Genomic DNA, 20,800 nt, shown 5'->3' with positions numbered 1-20,800 from the left:
CCCTTCTCAATGACTTAATCATGTTCCGTTTGCACAGAAAACTTCCCAAGAATAAAAAAGTCTGGAGAATTAAGAGGAGGGGTGAATGGGGAGGGATGTTTGGCCTGGGGCTGACCTTATCCGAGGTTTTCTCCACGTAGCAGGGGTCCTGAGGGGCAGCCAGCAAGGGGACAAAGCCCGAGAGAAGCCGATCCTCTTCCAGGATAAGAAGGGTGAGGTCATCGTCCGGGTCCTTGTACAGTGGCACCTCAGACTGATTCACCGCAGTCAATATGTTACAGAAATCAGCCAGCATCGACCACACATCCATAGCAACCCTGTGAGAAGTAAGGTAAGAAAAGAAGAACAGCTCTAAAGAGGGACCAGTTAAAGTATTTTAAGCACTGCTGAGAACAGAGGTACTGGTGGCAAATGCTGTCTATGGCTGGCATCTGCCAGGAAATCTTACCCAAAAAGCTAGGGCACAAAATTGCATCCATGGCAGCAATCTGGTGGGCAAGTGTCCATCTATGCAAAGTTGAAATTGATTAGGGGGAGTTTTTAAATCCTAACCAGAGAGGAAAAAGAATTGAGAGAATCAGTTGCCTAATGCAGGTCCTGTCACCTTTCCAGACAGTGTGCCTGAGACACTTACTCAAACACTCTAGACACCCAGGGCCTGAGGCAGCTCCCAGAATTCCCCCACTTCTGTCCAGCCAAGTATATGCCACAAGACAGTAACAGAGCGCCAATCTCCCCTCCTCCCATACAGCCAGAGGGGCCAGTCACGCCATGGGAAGAGTCACGTGAGTTCTCCTCCCCCCCCATAATGCTTTAGAAATCTCTTCCTATATATAAGCAGGAAAACAAACAAACAAACAAACACACAAACACAAATAGGTGAAGGGGATTAAGAGTACCCTTATCTTGATGAGAGCTGAGTAATGTATACAATTGTTGAATCACTATATTGTATACCTGAAACTAATCTAACACTGTATATTAATTATATTGGAATTAAACACATACACACACACACACACACACAACCAACAAAAACCTCATTCCTGGCCTGCCAAGAGCATCCCAGGACAGTAAAGCTTCCCATGCATCCCAGCAGACGAACCAGTATCAGTGCTATCTTGGCCATCCCACAACCCCCCACCCCCTTCTCTCATTTGTGGAAGGTTAGACACAGGATGACCAACCATTCTGGTTTGCCTGGGACTGTCCCAGTTTTCACACCCTGTGGATGCTAAGTTGTACTTCAAAAGGAGTGAGTTGCATAGGAGAATTATAATGAAAGGCTTTACAATTAGGGTTAAGAGGTGGGGTGGCAAGAGGCGAGAAGCAAAGAGAACTACGAATGAGCTACATCCTGGAATCTTCCCAGAGGAGTTACTGCGCATGAGCCAAATCTGCTAGGGAGGGGCCTCAGCCTTAAGCAATTTGTTTCTCCTGGAGACTAGGAGCCTTTGGGAGATGGCAGAAAAGAGGGCATGCAAGGGACATGCCACTGAAGGTGATGCTGGGGGAGAAAATGGAGTAGGGTGTGGGGACTCCCTGACTGGCTCCAGGTGGAAGGAGCCTGCACTGGTTTATTTACTGTAATCACTGCACTAGGAAAAGGCAATGAAATGAAACATCTTGTTTTCAAGAGTGTCCTGGGAACCAGGCGGAACACAGCCCCATTAATCACACAACGGCACATAATCAACACACGTGTACTGCAGAAGTAACTTGCTTCACAGGCTTTGCCCAGGAAAAAGAACATGTTTGGGAAGAATCACCGGAGGGACGAGAGTTTTCTAAAGCCTTCTCTCTGCACAGACACCGACAACCAGACTCATTCACAAAGCTCCATCTTTTGGCTCAGCTGAGTTTGGCTGTCAGAAATGTTTAAATATGGAAAAAAATAAACAGTTGCAACACGTTTCTGTGCAGAGATCTGCCTGAGCCCCTTTGTGATGTAATGGGAAACGCGGCATTGAGGCTACCAGCTGTAGAATAAACAGAACTTGGAGGGTTAAAAGGAACTGAACTCTCCACGACCCCATCTGCAGAGAAGAAAATAATAAGAGGAATGATGCACTGCCCCACAGCTCTGATAGTTTATCCTCCGGTCCCGGCTGCAGAGACAAGCACCGGATGTGATAGGGCTGCTCAGGGCCGCCTCCGAGGTTAGCGCTGCCCATGGGAGACGCACAGGGAGGCTCTTCCAGCTCCCCACTTCCTCCCCCAGTGCCCTGCTGGCCACTTGAGCCCACTGCCTGAGTCCAATCCCACAGCGCTCGTGAGCTCTGGCCAACAGGCACTGCTCGGCTGCAGAGCAGCAATTTGGAAAATAAACAGGAAAGACGACAGTGAGAAGGAAGAAGGTGAAAAGTCTCCCAGCTGAATTCTTGGCTTGGGGGCCTTGGTTGGTGCTGTGCAGGTCAAGGACCCGACTGCTTCAGGACATAGTTGGGGGGTAGGGAGGTGTGGGCAGCAGCATCCCCAGTCAGGGAGAGGCAGAAGAAAATTACCCACGGCTGCCACAGTGGGAGGCCCCACATCCCTCTCTCATCCTCCCACCCCTACCATCTTGGATCCAAGACGAAGAAATATGTGGTACCATGTGGTTCTCATTACCATGCTCCCCTGTCCCCTAAGGCTCAGATAAACCAAAACTGACTCCTCCCAGAGACTGCTGGCCACCACAAGGGACCCCTGCCCACAGCTGCCTTTTGCCCATTACCACCCACCTTGTGCCAAGACCTTAAGGCTCACTGCAAAAATGAAGTGGAGGAGAGTTCCTACCCCAGTGCTGGTTTGTAAGATAGCAGCTGGTGCCAAAAGACATAGGAAGTGTCCTGAGTTCCCAACTCAGAACGAAAAAGGGGCCCAAGGGCCACGCTAGACTAAGCAGAACCAAGGGAATACACAAAATGCTTCAATGAAAGGTCATTTCTGTCCCGATCCATTCAGACCGGTCTTGTGTTTGGACTCTGATTCTGAGTAGCTGCTTTCTTCTGGTATCTCAGTGGGATTGCCCGAGATCACTTCACATTTCATCACTGGTTATCTCCTCTCTCAACTGAGCACCATGGACATGAACACACTGACTAGGTACCCATGTACCATCCGGTGACTCTCCACAGAGGGAATGGAAGGGGAGTGGCAGGAAAACTAGTTCTAAAAGGGAGAGGTACTTAGAAAAGCTAGGTGAGATGCCTGAGCTCAAAAGCTAAGATATTTGCAAAAGGATGAGGTAATTCCTAGAACCTGGGCATCATCACCTCAGCTTACCCTCAACCAGGCCTCTAGGCTGAGAGGTCAGTTCTGTGGGTGAACATAGGGTTTCCTGTATGAATAGAAGGGGAAAAGCTTGGCTTCTTCCTGCTCTAGCTCGTTATCCCCAGTTAGGAGTGCCTCCCAACCTTCACGCCTTGGGTTCTAAGGGTTCAACATTAGCCTGGGCCGAGGAGCCCAAAGTTAAACTCTGGTGGCTATGAGAGCCCAAAGTTAAACTCTGGTGGCTATGAGAAGCTTTTTCCCAATCTTCTAGAAACACTGGGGAAATGACTCTCCAAAAGGTTTTTCAGACAATCTCAAATAACCTTTGGTTCTGAACAGACCCTCTAGAATGCTATGAGCCTGGGCAAGTGCCTCTGGCTTGTTCTGGTCCCAGCTCATATTTTGGGGAAGCTCCAAGAGCCCACAAAATCCTACGAAAGTTAGGATGCATTCTTTACCAAGCAGACACAAAGCAGCCAGAGAATATGAAACTGTGTCCAACAAGTCCGTTTATGGCTCTCAGAATGGTGGCAAGGGAACCTCTCAAGCAGCTGTAATGTGATTAGTGAGCAAGGATCAGCAGTTGCTGGGTGACCCACTGGCCCAACCCCACAGAAACACCACACACCAGGAAAGCAGACCCCTGGCTGGAGTCTGAACACCAGATCCTAGCTTGGGACAGACCAGCAGTGGCTAGTTAGAGGTATGTACTCAGGACCAAGGCTCACTCACTTCCCTACAGACATGCATTCACTTACTCCACCAGGAAAGGAAAAAAATAAGAGTTAATTTACTTTTTATTGCCTCAGAATTCCAAGGTTTAATGTAGCTGTCAGTTTGAGTGCAGTGCAGCTGCTGGCCGATACAATGCAGCCCAGGCCAGCCCAGGTGACTGGGGAAACACATTTCACAGAAATGAACCAACACACACTCTTGGCTGGTTGTTTGGGGGATATTGACTTGGGGAATCAGATTAACCCTTCAGGCTGAAGTTGTTTTCTGCATACAGCCCTAGAAAAGCAGCTTCAGTCCAAGGAACTGAGAAGCCCTGGTGTCAGACAGACTAATAGGTTTCTGTGTTCTTGAGCTTTTGGAGTTTTCGCACACAAGGTGTCATTCAACACCTGAAAGGTTAAGGTGTGAGATAGGTGAGCAAGTTATACCACAATATATCTCCTTCCTAGAACTCAGAAAGCAAGGCAGATCTGCCAGCTTTATAGGGAAGAGGTCAGGTAAGAACTTTTTTGCAAGTTCCATCCGGGGCGGGGCCAAGGGAAGGAGAGTTTGGAGAGTGGAGTGCTAAGGTCCAACCAGGGCTCAGGCCATCCTTCTGGCAAGTCTAAGGAGGATGGAGCCCTCACACACCCCTTCATATTTTTACTGGGGGAACAGGCTGACTGGTGATTAATATCAAGTACAATGACCCCATGTTACAAGCCTGCAGGGGCCTGTGGAGGTGGCCATTTCCTGTGTAATACCAGCTTGTTTAAACACTAACATTCAAACTCCACAGCTGCAGAACAAACCCGGAAAGAGTTGAGTGAGAAGAAGCCCTGCATTGTGTTTCAGAGCTATGGAAGATCAGAGTTGTGGTACAGATGGGAAACGAGTTGGGTCTTTTGGTTCCTGGGATGAGGAGCTCTGGAGATGTAGCCAAGGTGGCACAGAAACTAGACACAAGGAAGCTGAAAAAGACAAAGCCTGTGGGCTACAGAGACAAAGGGGAAAGACAAAAGGCCACAACAGGAGACATGCTCATAAGATATGCAATATGCACCTTTAAAAACCTGTTTGCCTATGGACCATTATGTTCCAGCCCACAACTCTCCACAGGGGGTTCAATGGCCAACATGAGACCATTGTAGCCCCAAAGACTTCCCACCCAACTGGAGAAAACTGCAGGTGGTGAGCAACTAATGGCAGAAATGGACCTGAAGGAATCCAACGGGGCTGGCAGAGTCAAAAGGATAGTACCTGGGCTTAAATAGCACAGGAAGCCCTTAAAAGCTGAGATGTCAGGCCAACTCTGTTTTCAGTGGGCTGAGGATCTTGTCTGGTATCAATGCTAAAGTAGCTCAACAGGTTCAGGGATGAGGTGGAGGTGAGGGTGGTGGGAATCTATGCAGCTCTCCGAGATTAGGAACTAGAGTGTATTTTCGATGCCACCACAGTATGAAGAGGAGACAAGGCTGTCAGAGATCACGGTTTTAGCAGTTAAGACATGGGCAGCAAGATGTCATCCTCCAAGAATAACAGCTGTTTATTAGGTGACCACTAAAGAATATAAGACTCAGTAAAAGATAATCCCTTCTGCATTTCTACTTTATACAAACAAGTCAACTTGGGCCCCTGGGAGACTGTCCAACTTAAATGAAGTCTGCCCAATAGGGCAAATTGAATTCTGAAGCCCAGTCACCCTGCACTACTCCAAGAATACAAACTTCTTCATGTTCTAAGCAGTGCAGCTGGAGCCCTATGGCCAACGACAGGTCACAGTAACCTCATTCCAGGATTTCTCAAGTACCTCTACTGTGCCTCCCTCAGCTTCTATCTAGGTCAGTGCCTTGTTTGATTGCACTTTTCCCAAGCTACGTTCAACACGTATAGCCTCTGTTGCATCACTATGGTGTGTTAAACCCATCAGCACTGTGTGTTTGGGAAAGAGCAGCCCCCGGGGGACCTCAGCATCTCCACGGCATGAGTGGAGCCCTCGGTGGCCTCCCTGGTGCGGATTCTCACGGTTCCTGCCTCTCTTAAATTTTTAGCTGTAACCACTCCAACACGTCTTCTTAGTTTAGCACACACTGGACCCAAATAACCTCAGCCCAGAGCTGGAAAGTACTCTCCCTGGGGTCAGTTGCTGTACCCTGTTGGGGTCAGACTGGAGCCTTAGGCCAACACCCCTTCCTCTCACAAGTCCTGTGAGAGGAGTTGGGAGGGGACAGAGACTCCTGTCGTGGGAGAGATCACGTGTGTCTCACACTCAGCACTTGGAGGAAGAGGAACCCCCTGGTGCCAGGCTGTAGTGCTGACGCCCCAACCCGGAGCCAGGGAGACTGGGTGGGGAGCCAGGGTAGCAAAGGGGCTTCCCACAGTCACCACCACTTCCTTCAGGGAAGTGCTGATGGACCATTACTTAGTGACCTCCTAAAATGCCCTTTTGGGAAGACGTATTAAGCGTCCTTGAAGGGGTGCCGATTAGACTTGGGATTAGTTCTTATTCCAGACCTGCCCTGTGAGGGTGAGTGAACTAGCTGTTTTTCAACTCAAGAATGTCTATCTCATCTACAGGGTCAACACATGTAGGCTCCCTGAGGAAATCAGCTTACTGCATACCCCTACACATCCCCACGTCTCCCTATGTGACAGCACTCACAGGGCTCCCTACAAGCCTTTTCCAGCATGCTCTGTAGACTATACAAGACAAGGCATGGAAAGTAGCAAGTCCAGGAATTTCTGGAGGTTTTTTTTTTTTTTTTTTTTTAACAGTACTCCAATCCAACAGTGTGATAAATGCATCGGAGCTACAATTAGGAAGATATATAGCATCAGAATGCGAAGGTCTGGGCAGCCTGGTGAAACGCGGGCTCTCCAGAGCCCCAGCTATGTTTCCCATTATGTAACCCTGGTCATGGGCAGACAGCCAGACTCCAAATGAAAAAGAGACTCTGGCTTGGCACTGGTTCTATTTTCCTATCCTCATTCGGGGTCAGCGCAGTGTCATACAGCTGCAGAGAAAGCTCTGGGGATTAAACCTGGGAAAGCCTCCAAGACCAGGACCTGGGTTCAAGTACCAGCTGAAAGCAATAAACCAACTGCCACAGCTGGGCTAGGTTTGGATGTTCTCAAAGTCCCCTGACTCTTTCACTTACTGAGAACTAGAGATCAAGATGAGGGAAGATTTGGCTTCGGCAGAGACTATGAAATGAGGTAGGCTGTCCCGCTGCCCTAGCTTGCCAAAGGTCTTGGGATGTGAGGGGTCACTATGCTTAGGCTCGTGAAAGCCTGCTGCTCTGCTCCTCTCCATCACCTGACAGTCATGGCTTACTTCACGCTCACTTGGTAAAGTGGGGAGCAGCTACCTCTCCCTGCTAACGAGAGGCCTAGTGCAGAAACCACGTTCCCCACTCCTCCCCCACACCCCACAAGTAGATGGTCCCTCCAAACACTGTGGTCTGTTCTAAACAGACCAAAGCACCCTACACTGTCTTTTACAGCAACCCAAGGCAACTTTCCACACTCTGCTACAATCCTCTGCACCAAAATCTCTTGGGATGTAAAGCCATCCTATCACAACTCCTAACAGGTACAAATGGGAAGTCAACCTACTTACATGCTGACTCCAACACACATACCTACTAATGCCACTGTGCGGGAAGGCACAAGTGGCCCTGAGATCCTGCCCTTATCACTCTGCAGTGTCATCACCAGCCGAGGTGTTCCATACGTGCTAGGTGGCTACTGCCTAGGGAAAGCAGATGTGACTGGAAAGAAGAGGAATATGGGCAAAAAAGGAGAGAACCAAGGAGACTTACGATGAGCTTTGGAATTCCCCAAAGAAAGCTTTGGAATGATTCTCTAACTGTACAAGGAAGAAAGGCAACGAAAAGAAAGGGAGGGAACAAAGGGAGCTAGATTAATTAAAGGTTCAAGTGGGTCAGGGAGATAATTTGGGAGTGAGGGTTTCTGGAGGAGAGGCAAATTGAAATGTAGGCTATCTGATCACCTTATGTTAGGATCAAGGATGGATCTGTCTTTGTAGAGAACAAATACAGGCAAAAACCAAGGAAAACATGCAAAGGAGAGATGTCAGGTAGAACCCATTTCCTTCCTAGTCTCTTGAGTGCATTTCTAAAACCTCCAAAATGAATATCAGCACCTGGACCTTAAGAGTGCCACAGGGATTACTGTTCTGACATCTGCAGAACTATCTGGAGTGTGTTATTCCCTAGGGCCTTAAAAGAAAAGGCTCCAGAGTATGAAAGATCAGTGAGCATAAGAGAACCACCATACCTTGCCAATCTCTCCACCATGGTATTTACTCAGTGAGTGTTAGCCAGCTATAGGAGAAACTGGACAGGAGGGAAGTAAATTCTCATTCCACTTTTCCAGCACCTGACAGCTATGAGGTGGGACAACCCTCAGTGGTGGGCAGGCCAGGTTTGCGCTGTCCAACAGAGGCCCCAGCCCTCAAACCACCATGCCTTGTGGCCAGGCCCCAGGACAGCAAGAGCTCCTCCTTTATGCTTAAACTTGCATTCCAGAGACAACCAGCTGCTAATCCTGGTTGCAGAGACAGTGCAGAAGGGGACTCCATTCTCTACCACACTGGCTGCTCCAGCCTAGACTGGATTCATCAGTGGTGCCCACTGCTCCAGAAACTTGCTTACTAGGCAATCAGATTCAATATTTATTATTTGGTCAAATCTGCTCTCCCTGTGAAGAACGGTCTGAAAAGAAAAAGCAAATTTGTTCAAGTGTCCCAACCCCCTCTGCCTCTCCGTGGCCTTAGAGGTGAGGCCTAGCTGGGGACGGCTGTAGCTTGGACCACGTGCCCAGCTGCAGATTGAGCCCTTGCCCAAAGATGGGCAGCAGCTTGCATATGCCGGCAACGGGCCATTTGCTACAGCATCCAAAGAGAAAACAGACTCGGCACCTCAAGCAAATGAGGCCCAGCACTTCCTGCGTGAGCTTTCTATTTCCTCAGCCAAACAAAAGCCAAAGGGAGTGACAGAGGGAGGAGGGATAAAGGGAGACGGGTCACAGAAGAGCGTTAACAGGACTGATGGCTGGGATATGGATAAACAGGGGCTGGGTGGACCATATCTAAGGGACCTGTGGTTGTGAGGTGAGGTGACCCAGAGAAGGCCCAAGCTCCAGGGACAGATGGTCTGCCTCCCCACCCCCCGAGAGGAAGGGAGGAGCACTCTGTGACCCCTGTGCATGCTCAGAAGCAGTGGCTTCAGATACTTGGAGAGCTGAGCCCTTCCTTGTCAGTTTCTTTCCAAAACTGCAAATTGCCTAGTCGGCATTATAGATTAACAGCCTGAAAAGTCTGAGGCTGTACATGTTAACTCTTTAGGGAACACTGCTGGGAAACAGCTACCCCTGGTCAGCAGATCAGTCCATTCCTTTGCGTGGCCCCAGCTGCCCCACTCAGGTCTCAACCCTGGGTCAGAAGGCGTCAGCCTGGGATACATGTTGGGAACCTAGGAAGGTTCACAGGAGAATGCAGAGAACTGTCTGATGTTGTGAGCATCACTCACACAGTTACAGAGCTACAGCTGGAAGGGAACTGGGGAGAGAGGGCCTGACAGTCCAGGGGTGCTTCCTGATGTGAGGAACAGGGAAGAAATTTGAGGAAGAAAAGGGGGGAAAGAGGCAGACAGTCCACACAGAAAGGTCAATAACTACTGGCCAGAAACCTCTGCTGCAGCCTTCCCTCTGTGGATCACCCATGAGTCTAGAGGGACTCATGTGGGCAGCACCCAGCCCAGAGAAGTGCCCCTCTCCATTCCCAGAAGTGCCATCGGCAGCAGCCTAGGTCTCCATACTCTACCCTCCAGTGTGTGCCCCTCCCAGAGAAGAGCAGCGGAGAAGAATGGTGGTGTGTTGGCTAAGGACGCTCTCTCCCAAACACACACCCTCCCCCAGCGCAGCGCCCAGAGCTCTGAGTATGCCGCACCTGCCAGAGACCACAAGACAGCACGGGGCAGGGGGGCGAGAGAAAGAGAGAGGAAAAGAGAAACAGAGAGGCAGAGGCAGAGACAGGAAGAGAGAGAGAGAGAAAGGTGGAGAGAGAGAGAGATGGACAATCAACAGAGCTGACCAGAAACGGGCATCAATATGCACACGCGTTAAGAAACTACTGTGCAAACGTGAGCACACGCAGTGATGCTAACACAAGAAAAGAATGGGACGCATGGGAACATAGATATACACCAAGAGCCGGCAAACTTTCTGTAAACAGCTAGAGTAAACATTTTAGGCTTTGCAGACTATAACGCCTCTGCTGTGACTCCTCAGCTCAACCGCTGCAGTGTGAAAGCACCCATAGACAAAGTGTAAACAAACAAGCATGGCTGTGTTCCAGTACAACTTCATGGACACGGAGATTTGACTTTTCTAATAATTTTCACAAGTCATGAAATAGTAGTCTTTTGATTTTTTTTCAGCCATTTAAAAATGTAAACCGTTCTTAGCTCATGGGCCATAGTTTGCTGACCCCTGATACAGACACACACAAACCTCAGAGGCAGATAAACAGAGGCAAGCAGGCAGGAACAAGCCAAGACAAGCAGAGACGGGCAGGCAATAGGTGAAGTGGGTAGGGAGACACAGGCGAGGCAGGCAGAGGCAGGTAGATACAGGCAGACCCTCATACACAGAGATTTGCTTTCCGACAGACAGATGCAGACCTACGCGCAGAGGCACAGTCACGGACAAGCAGAGACGCAGACACACGCAGTCTTGAACACAGATATTCAGGAACACATACAGACACTCCCACAGGACACAGTCACACACACAGACACACAGACAGGACTACAGCACACATGCACTGACACGGACCTACAATCAGGGAGAGACACAGAGAGACATGGAGATGGACAGAGACACACACTGAAAGAGCCCCTTCGTGGAGACGCACGAGCCCTGCAAAGAGACCACCCCCCCACCCCCAAGAACAGAGAGACACAGACACAGATATGGACACAACGCAGAGAAACATATGGACACGTATACATGGACAGACATGGACGGGTACACCAAAGACCCTTAGACAGACCCCTAGACAGACAAAGGCCCTCACACTCAGACACAGACAGACAACCAGAGCCAAAGAGGCACATACAGAGAGAACCCACACACAGATACGGACGTAAGAAACAGCCATGCATGGCTACATAACTATGTAAATATAATATACCACTGAATTGTATACTTAAAAATGGTTAAGATGAAAAATTTTGTTACATATGTTTTATCACAGCTTTTAAAAAGAAGGAAAAAAGTCACACAGACACATCCAGGCAGACACACACTCCCCAGACCGACACACCTCACACCGACAAACGCTCTGACAGACAGCACACTGACACCCAGAAACAAGGAGATGGGAAGTGACGTGAACAAAAGAGAGAGGTGTGTGCAGTCACCCTCCTCATACATCACAACGTGTGAGAGGAAGGCCCGAGCAGCAGCATGCGTAAAACAGCACAAGCAGCAGCAGGACGAGAGCACGACAGATGCGTGGAGACAAACTAGAAGAGAGAGGAAGAGATAAGGCCTCTCCTCACGCCACCGACTCACGGCCAGACTCGAGAGGCCGCTACAGAGACGGTGGGCACGAACAACATGAAGTGAGAGCGAGAGAGCAAGGGCAAAGACAGAGAACAAAACAGCAACTTTGGAGTGAGAGAGGAGGGCAGACTGAGGAGGAGGAACGGGCCCGAGAACAAGGGAAAACAGCCTAAAACATCAGGGGACAAGGAAGGTGTTCAAGGAAGGGGAAAAGTAAAGTTCAGATGAGGAGGGACGAGACGAACAAGCAGGTGGCGGGTGGGAGGACACACGGAGGACCAGGAGGGGAGCCGTGGGAGCACAGGCAGGCCGAGGTCAGCAGTGCCGAAAAACGAGCGGGCCGACTCACTGTGAGGGCAGGTCCAGGGACGTGGGCGGAGGGTTCCAGGTGTCTGGGTAGCCGAGCATCCAGTCTGACCAGACTTTCACACTGGGGAGCAGTTCCTTCAGGTCCGGGACGAAGGAAGACACCTTGATGTCATCCTGGTCATCCTCGTCCTCAGGAGAGGACAGCTGAGCTGCAGAGGCAAAGGGTGAGAACTGGGCCTAGGTCTGCTGTGGCCCACGAGTGAGGCCTGGGGCGCTGGGACGGCAGCAAGCTCTTAGGGAAGGGAGACCAAGTCCACAGGAAAGCTGGGCCCAGAAGCGGAGGACAAGTGCCAGCACCTAAGAGGATTCTGAAAAGCAGGACAAAGAGAGAACCAGTGCACTGGGTCTGCCCCTGCAGACAGCTGTTTCTGCTCCACCTGTGGCCTGGCTGAAGTCGCCACTCTGGCCTCTAGCCCCCCACTTTTAGCTTTCCTTCAGCACAGCTCTGACATGGCACCAGGGATCCTGCCAAAACGGCATAACCTGAACTTGACCATGAGGAAATATCAGACAAACCCGAACTGTGGGACATTCGACAAAGTGGCCTGCACACTTCAAAAATGTCAGGGTCATGAAAAACAAAGGAAGACTGAGAAAGCATTAAAGAAACCATTCAATTCCAGATTGAAGGAAACTAAAAAGGACATGACATCTAAATTGCAATGTGTGATCCTGGAGTGGGTCCTATACCAGAAAATGACTTTTTTTTTTTTTTTTTTTTTTTTTAGGACACTGATACAAACTCAATACGGTCTGTAGATTCAACAACAGTACTATATCATTGTTGGCTTCCTGATTTTGATAACTGCACTGTCATGTAAGGGAATGTCCTTGTTATTTGGAAATATTTAGTCAAGTATTTGGGGGTAAAGGGCTAACATGTCTACAACTTACAATCAAATGGTTCAGGACAAAAATAATAATAAGCATAAATATCTGCATGTGTACAGAAAGAGAGAGAACTTAAAAGGCAACTATGGTAAAATGTAAACAAATGGGGAATCTGTGTGAAGCGTATGTAAGAATTCTTTGTATTATCCTTGCAACTTTTCTATATATTTGAGATTGTTTCAAAATAAAAAGATACCCCAACCCTCCCTCCAAAAAAAAAAACCAGCTCCAGGGTCTGGAGGTACCCACAAAGTTGAAGTGGCAGAGGGACAACAGCATGGCCTTAATACACACCAATACTGATCCAGGAGCTGAGAGAAAGGGGCAACCTTCAGCCCTACCTTATACGGCTCAGCAATCAGGCTTAGATTTCTAAGGGCAGCCTTAATGGATATGGGGACACTGCTCAATGCAAGGGCTAAAAATAGCCCCTGCTCTGGTTCAGTGAGTCTCACAAGGTGGCTGGTCCACAGTGGTTATAGCAATCACCAGTACCAGACCAAGAGGGACATAGAGATAGAGGGGGGAAACGAAAACATCAATTATGAACAAAAAAGGAAATGCTCTTTGCTGGTTTTCTAAAGCTGCAGGAACCCACAGCAGCTTTTAGGTACAGTGAAAATCTTAACTACTAGAGAAAGGGGGGAGGGGATAGTTCGCCCAAGGACAGAGGGCCACAGAGGTACACAGAATGCAAAAGGAGGCAGGACTAGTTAGGTGGGCAGAAGGAAGGGGGTTACTGGGAGGAGGAAGAATGTCAAGTAGAGGGAGGAGACGCTGGAAGGCAGCGTAGCATCCTCAACTTGTCTGGACAGGGCCCAGGCAGGGGAAAGGCCATCAGTCAGGGGGCCCCTCATCTCCTTACCTTTGGCAGACTCCTTAAGTAAGCAGGTGCAGCGCCGCACCAGGAGAGAAAACATGGCCAGGCCCAGCGCTGCCGCTTGCTCCTGGATCACAGAGCGACACTCCTCCGAGAAGCAGTCTGAGGAGAGGCAAATGACACTCCATCAGTGCCCTGGGGGCCAAGGGCTACTCTTCCCCACCTCACTAGGTGCACATACTCGGTCAGGTCACTCGGCTCCCTTTCCTCATCTGAGACTGGGGCCAGCAATATTTCCTCCCTCAAAGGATAGCTATAAGGCTAAATATAATCATGAAGCACTTACCGCGATGGCTGGTGTATGGGTAAGCGCTTGATAACATTATAGGGACCCCCTGTGCAAATTCTGCATCACTTCCCCAAGACCAGGGGCCCCAGGGTGGACAGTCTGAGCCAGAGCTGCAGGTCACTGTACTTAGTAGCCTACTAATAATGTGAAGCTATAGTAACAAGAAGTCGTATTTAATTAACTCAGTCTCTCTAATGTATAGATAGCAAGAGTACAAACATCAATTAAGAGAAGAAAAATACAAATTTAAATTATCTTCTTGAATCACCAACTTTGGTTCCATCCTTACCTCCTGTTAATCCTCCACTTACAAATAACGTATTTTCACTGAATGAGTTCATTTTACATAGGAAAATGGGCATATAATAAGCACTCAGCCAGAAGTACTTTCTTTTTTCTTTCACAAATTATTTCCCCTAGGGCTAAAAAATAAATCTGGCTCCCAATACCAGCACCTTCTGCCCCTCACTTTCTCAGCCTGGTTAACTTCCTTCTAGCTGCAGGTCTCAGTGAAAGGAGCCACCTTCATGGTGGCTAGAGCCATTCTTTGGCAGAGGCGACAGACACACTCTCAAACTGTTGTCTGTACCTCTTGCTTGTCAGTGGACTGCCCTGATAGCCACTTCACCCAGACCTGAAAGGAATCGGAGACAAACAGAAGGCAAAAGTCCAACCTGCAGCCTCAGAGGAGGAGACACCAAATACACACACGAGATGAAATCGGGCGCCCGGTCACTTGCTCTGGCAGCAACTAATCTGTTAATTCCCTCTGTAATACATGAGAACTCTCTGAATCTCCAAGTGTTAAAAGGATAATTAGCCACATGTTTGATCTCTGTGCCTGCCTGCATTTTAACCTCAGTAGCCAGAGGAAAGCCCTCTTGACTTTCTCCTCATTGACACTAGTCTTGTCAATGGGGCCTAATTGAAGTCTTTACTCCAGGAGATGCTACACAACCACAGTTATTCCAAAACCGCCCTAGCCACAGGAGCAAACATGATTGGAGTATACAAAGCCAGCCCCAAACCACTTTAGAGAACCCTGGGAGTGAGAAGGAACAGGCTGCTGCTCAGAAGATCCCAACATATGAATAGCATCAGTGTAGCAAAGTATTCATCTATTGTGGCTTTCCTGCCATCCCTCCAGATGCCCACTGGTCCCAAATGTCACCCTCTAACTTTCCAACCCAACTGCGGCAGGCAGTAAGGAAGTGGTAAGAGTCCATGCGATTAGAATAGGTCACCACTCTGATTCTTCTTCTGGTAAGACCCCAAACCTCTGCTAGAGAGACCAAGATGCAAGCATCCAACAACCAAGGGGAGAGAGTGTAGAAATCAGGGAAGGGGAAGATGTGCAAGCCATCCTAAAAAACCCTTGCCAACTTCTCCCCTCCACCCCTAACCAGGGGCAGCGGCACTGTCTGTACCGCCCCAGCTGAGCCTAAGCGCTTGCCAGGCACTGCCAGCAGCCTGCCTCTAATTAGCAACGAGGCCAGCCCAGACTGGGGCAGTAAGTACAGAACAGAGGAAGCTAGAACAGGAGAAGGGGAGGCCACATCTTGGTAGCTGACATTAGTGTCCCCTTATCAACTGGGCATCTTAGGCAGAAGTTACCTGCACACAGAAGGTCCTTAAAAGGCATGAAAGGGGGTGTCTTAGCTCAAAGAGACTGGCATTTTGAGAAGCCCAAGACTACAGTAAGATACTCTCATTAGCCCGGATAAGGTTAAGATGGGCAAAGGGAGATTACTTTCACCAAGCCTATTTCTATTTTTATGACAAATGGCAATCTCAGGCTAGGCTATTTCTCAAGCGAAAGTTTGGACTAGGGCTCAAAGGGGGAGAACGAACTGCTTAAAAACAATGACATTTGTGGCCTCTGGGGAGTCCAGGTTGGCTCCCTTTTTAAGCCTCCTGCAATAGGGTCTGGGGACCATGCAGGGTAGCAACAACGGGAGCGTCTTTGCTGTGAGTGCAGAAGGGCTCAACTATCTCCCAGAGCAGCAGCTGAAAAGGCAGCTTCATGAATGCTCTGTTCTTAGCCACGGTTATGGCACCTTAAACCTTTACCTCTTCCCGCCTCTCCATAAAGGGCCTGTCAGTACTTCCTGCAGTGGTCTGGGAGTTACAAACCAGGAAGCTGTTCTGCTCTGATCAGGCAGGTGATGATATCACAGCTCTGTGGGGGTCAGAATGCCTAGGTCTCAGTCAGTCTTCTGGCCACGTCACAGAGAGCACTTTTTGGAAGGCCTGTCCTCCTCCACGGCTCTATGGTACCACAAGCACACACTGAGCATCTATGGTGAGCTTTACCCTGTGCTGTGTATTGTGGAGAACACAGCCACAAATAAAACACAGTCCCTGCAACCTTAGGATCTTTCAGTTGGGTGGGGGAAAAAAAATTGCTATTTACCTAAGTAACCATGGCAATGCAGACCCAGTGCCTCCAGTGAGAAATACATTGAGTGTTATGGCATCTTCGGAGATACTCTTTGCTTTACTTAGGCTTTTGCAGGCTAGAAGCCCTAAGATGCCACTCCTTGAGAAGTACTGATTCTCATACAACTGAGTAGGGAAAACAGCAGCCAGATTCCCAGAGCCCACCAATCTGGGGCTAGAGCTAGGGAACTGGCCTGAGGCTTCACAGATACCCACACATATCCCCAGAGTTGGGCTGGGCCAGACCGACAAATGATGTGGGGTGGGGAAGGAAAGAGCATTGTTTGCCTTGGTATTTGCCTGGGTTCCTCTGGCTCGGTGTCAGGTAGCAGGAGGCTGACATGAGCTGAGGAACTCATTAACACTGTGAAACAGCCTTTCCCCTTCTTTCCAAAAGCAGGCTTGCTCAAGGGTTTAGGGGGATGGTTTTGGCTACGCAAGTCAGACAGAAATGTTTCTTACCAAGAAAGTCACCTGAGGTCTGAACTTGATTCTGCCCCTTCTTCCCACATGCTCTTGGACGGGCAGGTGACCACAGCTCCCACTATTCCTGTGCCCAAATACCTGCTCAGGCAGAAATAGTCTTCTCACTCCTGTGTAACAGGGAGACTTTCTCATTTTTCTCAGAACATATTCATGGAAAACATAAACCAACTGTCGTCAAAGTTGTATGAAATCAGGAAATGGAGCGGCCGGGAGAAGGCTGCCATGTGGCCGGATGTTATGTATTTCTAATTAGTGCTATACATCTTTCAACAGCAAGTGTCCTTCTGCTGGGAAACACAACACACTGCCCTTGTTATTGTAACTGTCAGAGAAGTGCTTAAACAGATAATCTCCAGGAAAAGTGATAAACACGTCCCCTCTCCCACCAGTGTGTGCGCGACGGTGCTGCCAAAGCAAAGCTGTGCTTGACGGCTCCAGGATGGCAAAGCATCCTCCTGCAGGAAATGGGAATGAGGCAGGAGGAGGGGGAGAGGGGAGGGGAGTGGGGGAGAGGCAGGCCCACCTGCCGGGACCCTCTACGCCCAGCCAAGGGACAGTGGTTCAGAACCATCACTTCTGATCAACTCCTAGGTCAGGGAGAGATCTGGAGGAAACTAGTACCGGGAGGGATGAGGTTTGGCTGGTCACAGAAAAATCTGGCAGCACTGAGACAAGCAGAGTTTCCCTGATGCGCACAGCCAGCTTCCTGGCAAGACGATGAGAAGAGCGCTGATGGGGAGGCACAGGACGGATGACACAGAGCTCTGGTACCCTGAGAGCAACGGACGGATTCAGCAGGCACTGGGGTCCACTAGCCGTTTCGGGAGGGAGAACCAACTATTTGCTCGGCTGCTTCACTAATAGCTGGAGAAAAATGCAGGCAAGACCACTTATTCACGGACTCCCTCCCCACCGGCTCCTCCCAAAGACAGGAAATGAATGGTCAGTCACCTCCAAACTAACACCACCTGGAGGCGATTTGCTGGCTCTTATCTTTCAGACATAAGGCTGCTTTTCTCATGAGTCAGTCACCAGTCAGACACAGGGCTGGCACAGTTCCTGAGCAGCCCACCAAAACCTCCTAGTGTACAGGAAGTGGGCAGTGAGAGCATCTTGCGACTGCTGCTGTTTGGGCTACAGAGTTCCCTGTGGCAGTTACTGACTGGGGGGAGGGGGTTGGAGGGGTGTGTGTGGAAGAGGCAGCCATTGTAGAGAAACCAGATAAAATCTCAGAGCAAAAGCAGAGATGTCCATGCCATCAGGGCATCACTTTATTCCCTGAGAAATAAAATAAATGAATCAGAAAAGTCAGGCACTAATACACCCAAGCAAATTATTCAAGCATAATGGCAGAACAGTTGGGCTGACTGAAGGCCGGTCATGAATGACATATCCCCAAACAGGGTAGAGCTGCGAAAAGACAGAGGAACGTGGAAGCCAGTGTTTCCTCCCTAAGAGCCCCTCCTGTCATGCCCGCTACTCTTTTTGGATTTTCTAGGATTGTAAAACTCTGTAAAACTTCTTTTAGTGGGTACTTATGAGGGCAAAGGAAATCCAAACCTCTTAACAAAGTGACCTCTCCCACTGGTTCCAAAGTTATTTATTCATCCCAACGGTGGAAGATACAAAGGAAAATAGGATCCATCCGTAAGAAGATGATAATCTAACGAGGAAGACAGGAAGGATACACAGACCCAAATAACTATAATTCAAGGAAGATGGAAGTAAGATGCTTTCTTTGACCAGAGGGAGAGAAAATCACTTCCAGCTAGAATATATCAGAAAAGGTTTCATGGAAGAGAGCACTTCTGAGCAAGTCTGCCAAAAATGAACAAAGATGGAATTGGGGGATGAAGGAGAGATGGGAGTGTTGCTAAGGAGGCATGCAGATAGGGACACATCAGGCAGACTCCCACAAGGCAAGCAAAGCAATGCACTAGGGTGCCACACTTTGTGACAGGGACCACAAAGCAGAGGGTCTGAGATGCCACAGCAAGGAACACAGACCTGATTTGGCAGGCAGTGAGAAGAGCACTCACTCAAGGTTTCTTTCATTCTTTTTAATTTTTTTTTAACGTTTATTTATTATTAAGGGACAGAGAGACACAGAGTGTGAGCATGGGAGGGGCAGAGAGAGACACACACACAGAATCTGAAGCAGGCTCCAGGCTCTGAGCTGTCAGCACAGTGCCCGACGCAGGGCTCGAACTCACAAACTGAGAGATCATGACCTGAGCCGAAGTCGGTCGCTTAACCAACTGAGCCACCCAGGCACCCCTAGCACTCGCTCATGGTTTCTGAATGAAGCACGGGTGAGTGTTTCATGAAGGATAATCTAGTTAAAACATTTAGGACAGATTCGGGTAGCTGGAAAAATAAAACAGGAAGGGAGACTGGCTGGGAAGCCAACAGGGCATGAACTTGTTTGAACTGAGAGAAATTCTATGTAGTGCACTTCGTAAACTTTTTAATGCCAAGTAAACGTAACATCTTTCTTATAGGAGCTAGAAGAGGGAATGGACAGGAGTGCACGGATATGAGAAATGCTGCAGAAAGAAAATCAAAAGAAGGTGGAGATGATGTGTGGGAGGGAAGGGATTCACTGAACAGGCCAAGGACTCTCTCTCACTAATAATCTCGGCAGATTTCAGAGGATCCTGGGGCCTCAAAAAGGGTAACACCTACCAAAGGAGACCCAGGAAAGGGGCAGCAGTTCGGGATTGCAGAACACCTGGAGGGACTGAGGTCTGCATCAAGGAGTCCCCAAGCTCCTGCCCACTTGGCTCTCAGCCAGTTCTGTCTTTCCAGAACAAAGACACTTCAGGGGGTCAGAAATACTTGAGGAAGACCTTGCAAAAGGAGGCCTGGGAAGTCTGAACTGGCTCTCCCTGTGGAAGCCATTAGATATTCAGCACTTCATTTGTTTCCAATTCTTGTATGAGTGCAGCTCCAGGCTGTGGGGTGAGAGGCTCCTCTCTGACGTAATCAGGAAGCAGCTGCAAAATTAAGGAATCCCTCATGACATCATAAAAAGGGTCGATGGTTTACTGGGGAAAGTATAAAAATTAATTACATATTCCCACATGAATCCCTTCCCCTAAATCTGTACACACCCCCTCCCACCCCCACACTCTCTCATCAACAACATCCCAAAGCTACCTCACTGAACAGGGTACAAAAGAGCAAACAAAACCCAGGAAGACAAAGTTTTCTGATGCACCCACTGTCTGCCCCATACATTTTGAACTCACAAGTGATACCCTGTCCTGGAATTTTTATACACACAGCATGCTTCCTCAACAAAATTATAAGCCCCTTGAGGACAAGAGCTGTGTCAAGACTTCACATCCTTGAAAATTAGCACCATGAAGGGTTTAAGACTGTTCACAACAGTAGGTACACTTTGCCTCTCATTTGTGAATCCTAACCATAAACTACATGATTCCACTGTAGCCTGAACAAAGTTATATTGAGACCGGTGTTTGGCGCACGCTCGCGCGCGCCCGCGCACACACACACACACACACACACACACCCACACACACACATAATCTCAAAGCTTTACAAAAGATTTGCACAGGAGGTATTATTTTCCCTCTGACAATTGAAGAAACAGAGTCAGAGAAGTTAAATGACTTGCCCAAAGTCACAAAAAGCCAGTAGTGTCAGAAGTGGGACTTAAATTGGAGTCTGTCTGCTTTTGTATTCACACTGTTTCCATACCTGGTTTTCACAATGCCTGTGATTCAAGCTACAAGTTTCAACTCTTCCTCTCCCCTTTCTATGAATGTGAAAACCTCAGAGTACTCCGTAAGTTCTGTACAAAAAGCTCTGAGATAACAACTATGTGGAATAAAATAAAATACACTATCCCACTTATAATAACA

The 20,800-nt window shown here is 48.8% G+C and overlaps 1 protein-coding gene across 4 annotated transcripts in view; it reads right to left on the bottom strand.

The window, feature by feature from the left end:
- Window positions 1-20,800, bottom strand: part of SMG6 (SMG6 nonsense mediated mRNA decay factor) — a 229,780-nt gene that overhangs the window by 113,045 nt on the left and 95,935 nt on the right. For 3 of the 4 annotated variants that reach the window (XM_045490409.1, XM_045490410.1, XM_045490411.1), the window contains exons 11-13: window positions 13,685-13,801; window positions 11,909-12,077; window positions 116-317 (exon numbers count right to left, since the gene is read on the bottom strand). In XM_045490409.1, coding sequence (XP_045346365.1) covers window positions 116-317; window positions 11,909-12,077; window positions 13,685-13,801 — 488 coding nt within the window. Of the gene's footprint in view, window positions 1-115; window positions 318-11,908; window positions 12,078-13,684; window positions 13,802-16,889; window positions 16,972-20,800 lie in introns of those variants that run through there. The other variant, XM_045490412.1, reaches the window with a different exon arrangement.

This window comes from Leopardus geoffroyi, chromosome E1, assembly GCF_018350155.1.
Source record: "Leopardus geoffroyi isolate Oge1 chromosome E1, O.geoffroyi_Oge1_pat1.0, whole genome shotgun sequence".
Lineage (NCBI taxonomy): Eukaryota > Metazoa > Chordata > Mammalia > Carnivora > Felidae > Leopardus > Leopardus geoffroyi.
The sequence above is the reverse complement of the archived record's forward strand: the minus strand, read 5'-3'. Positions and strand labels throughout refer to the sequence as shown.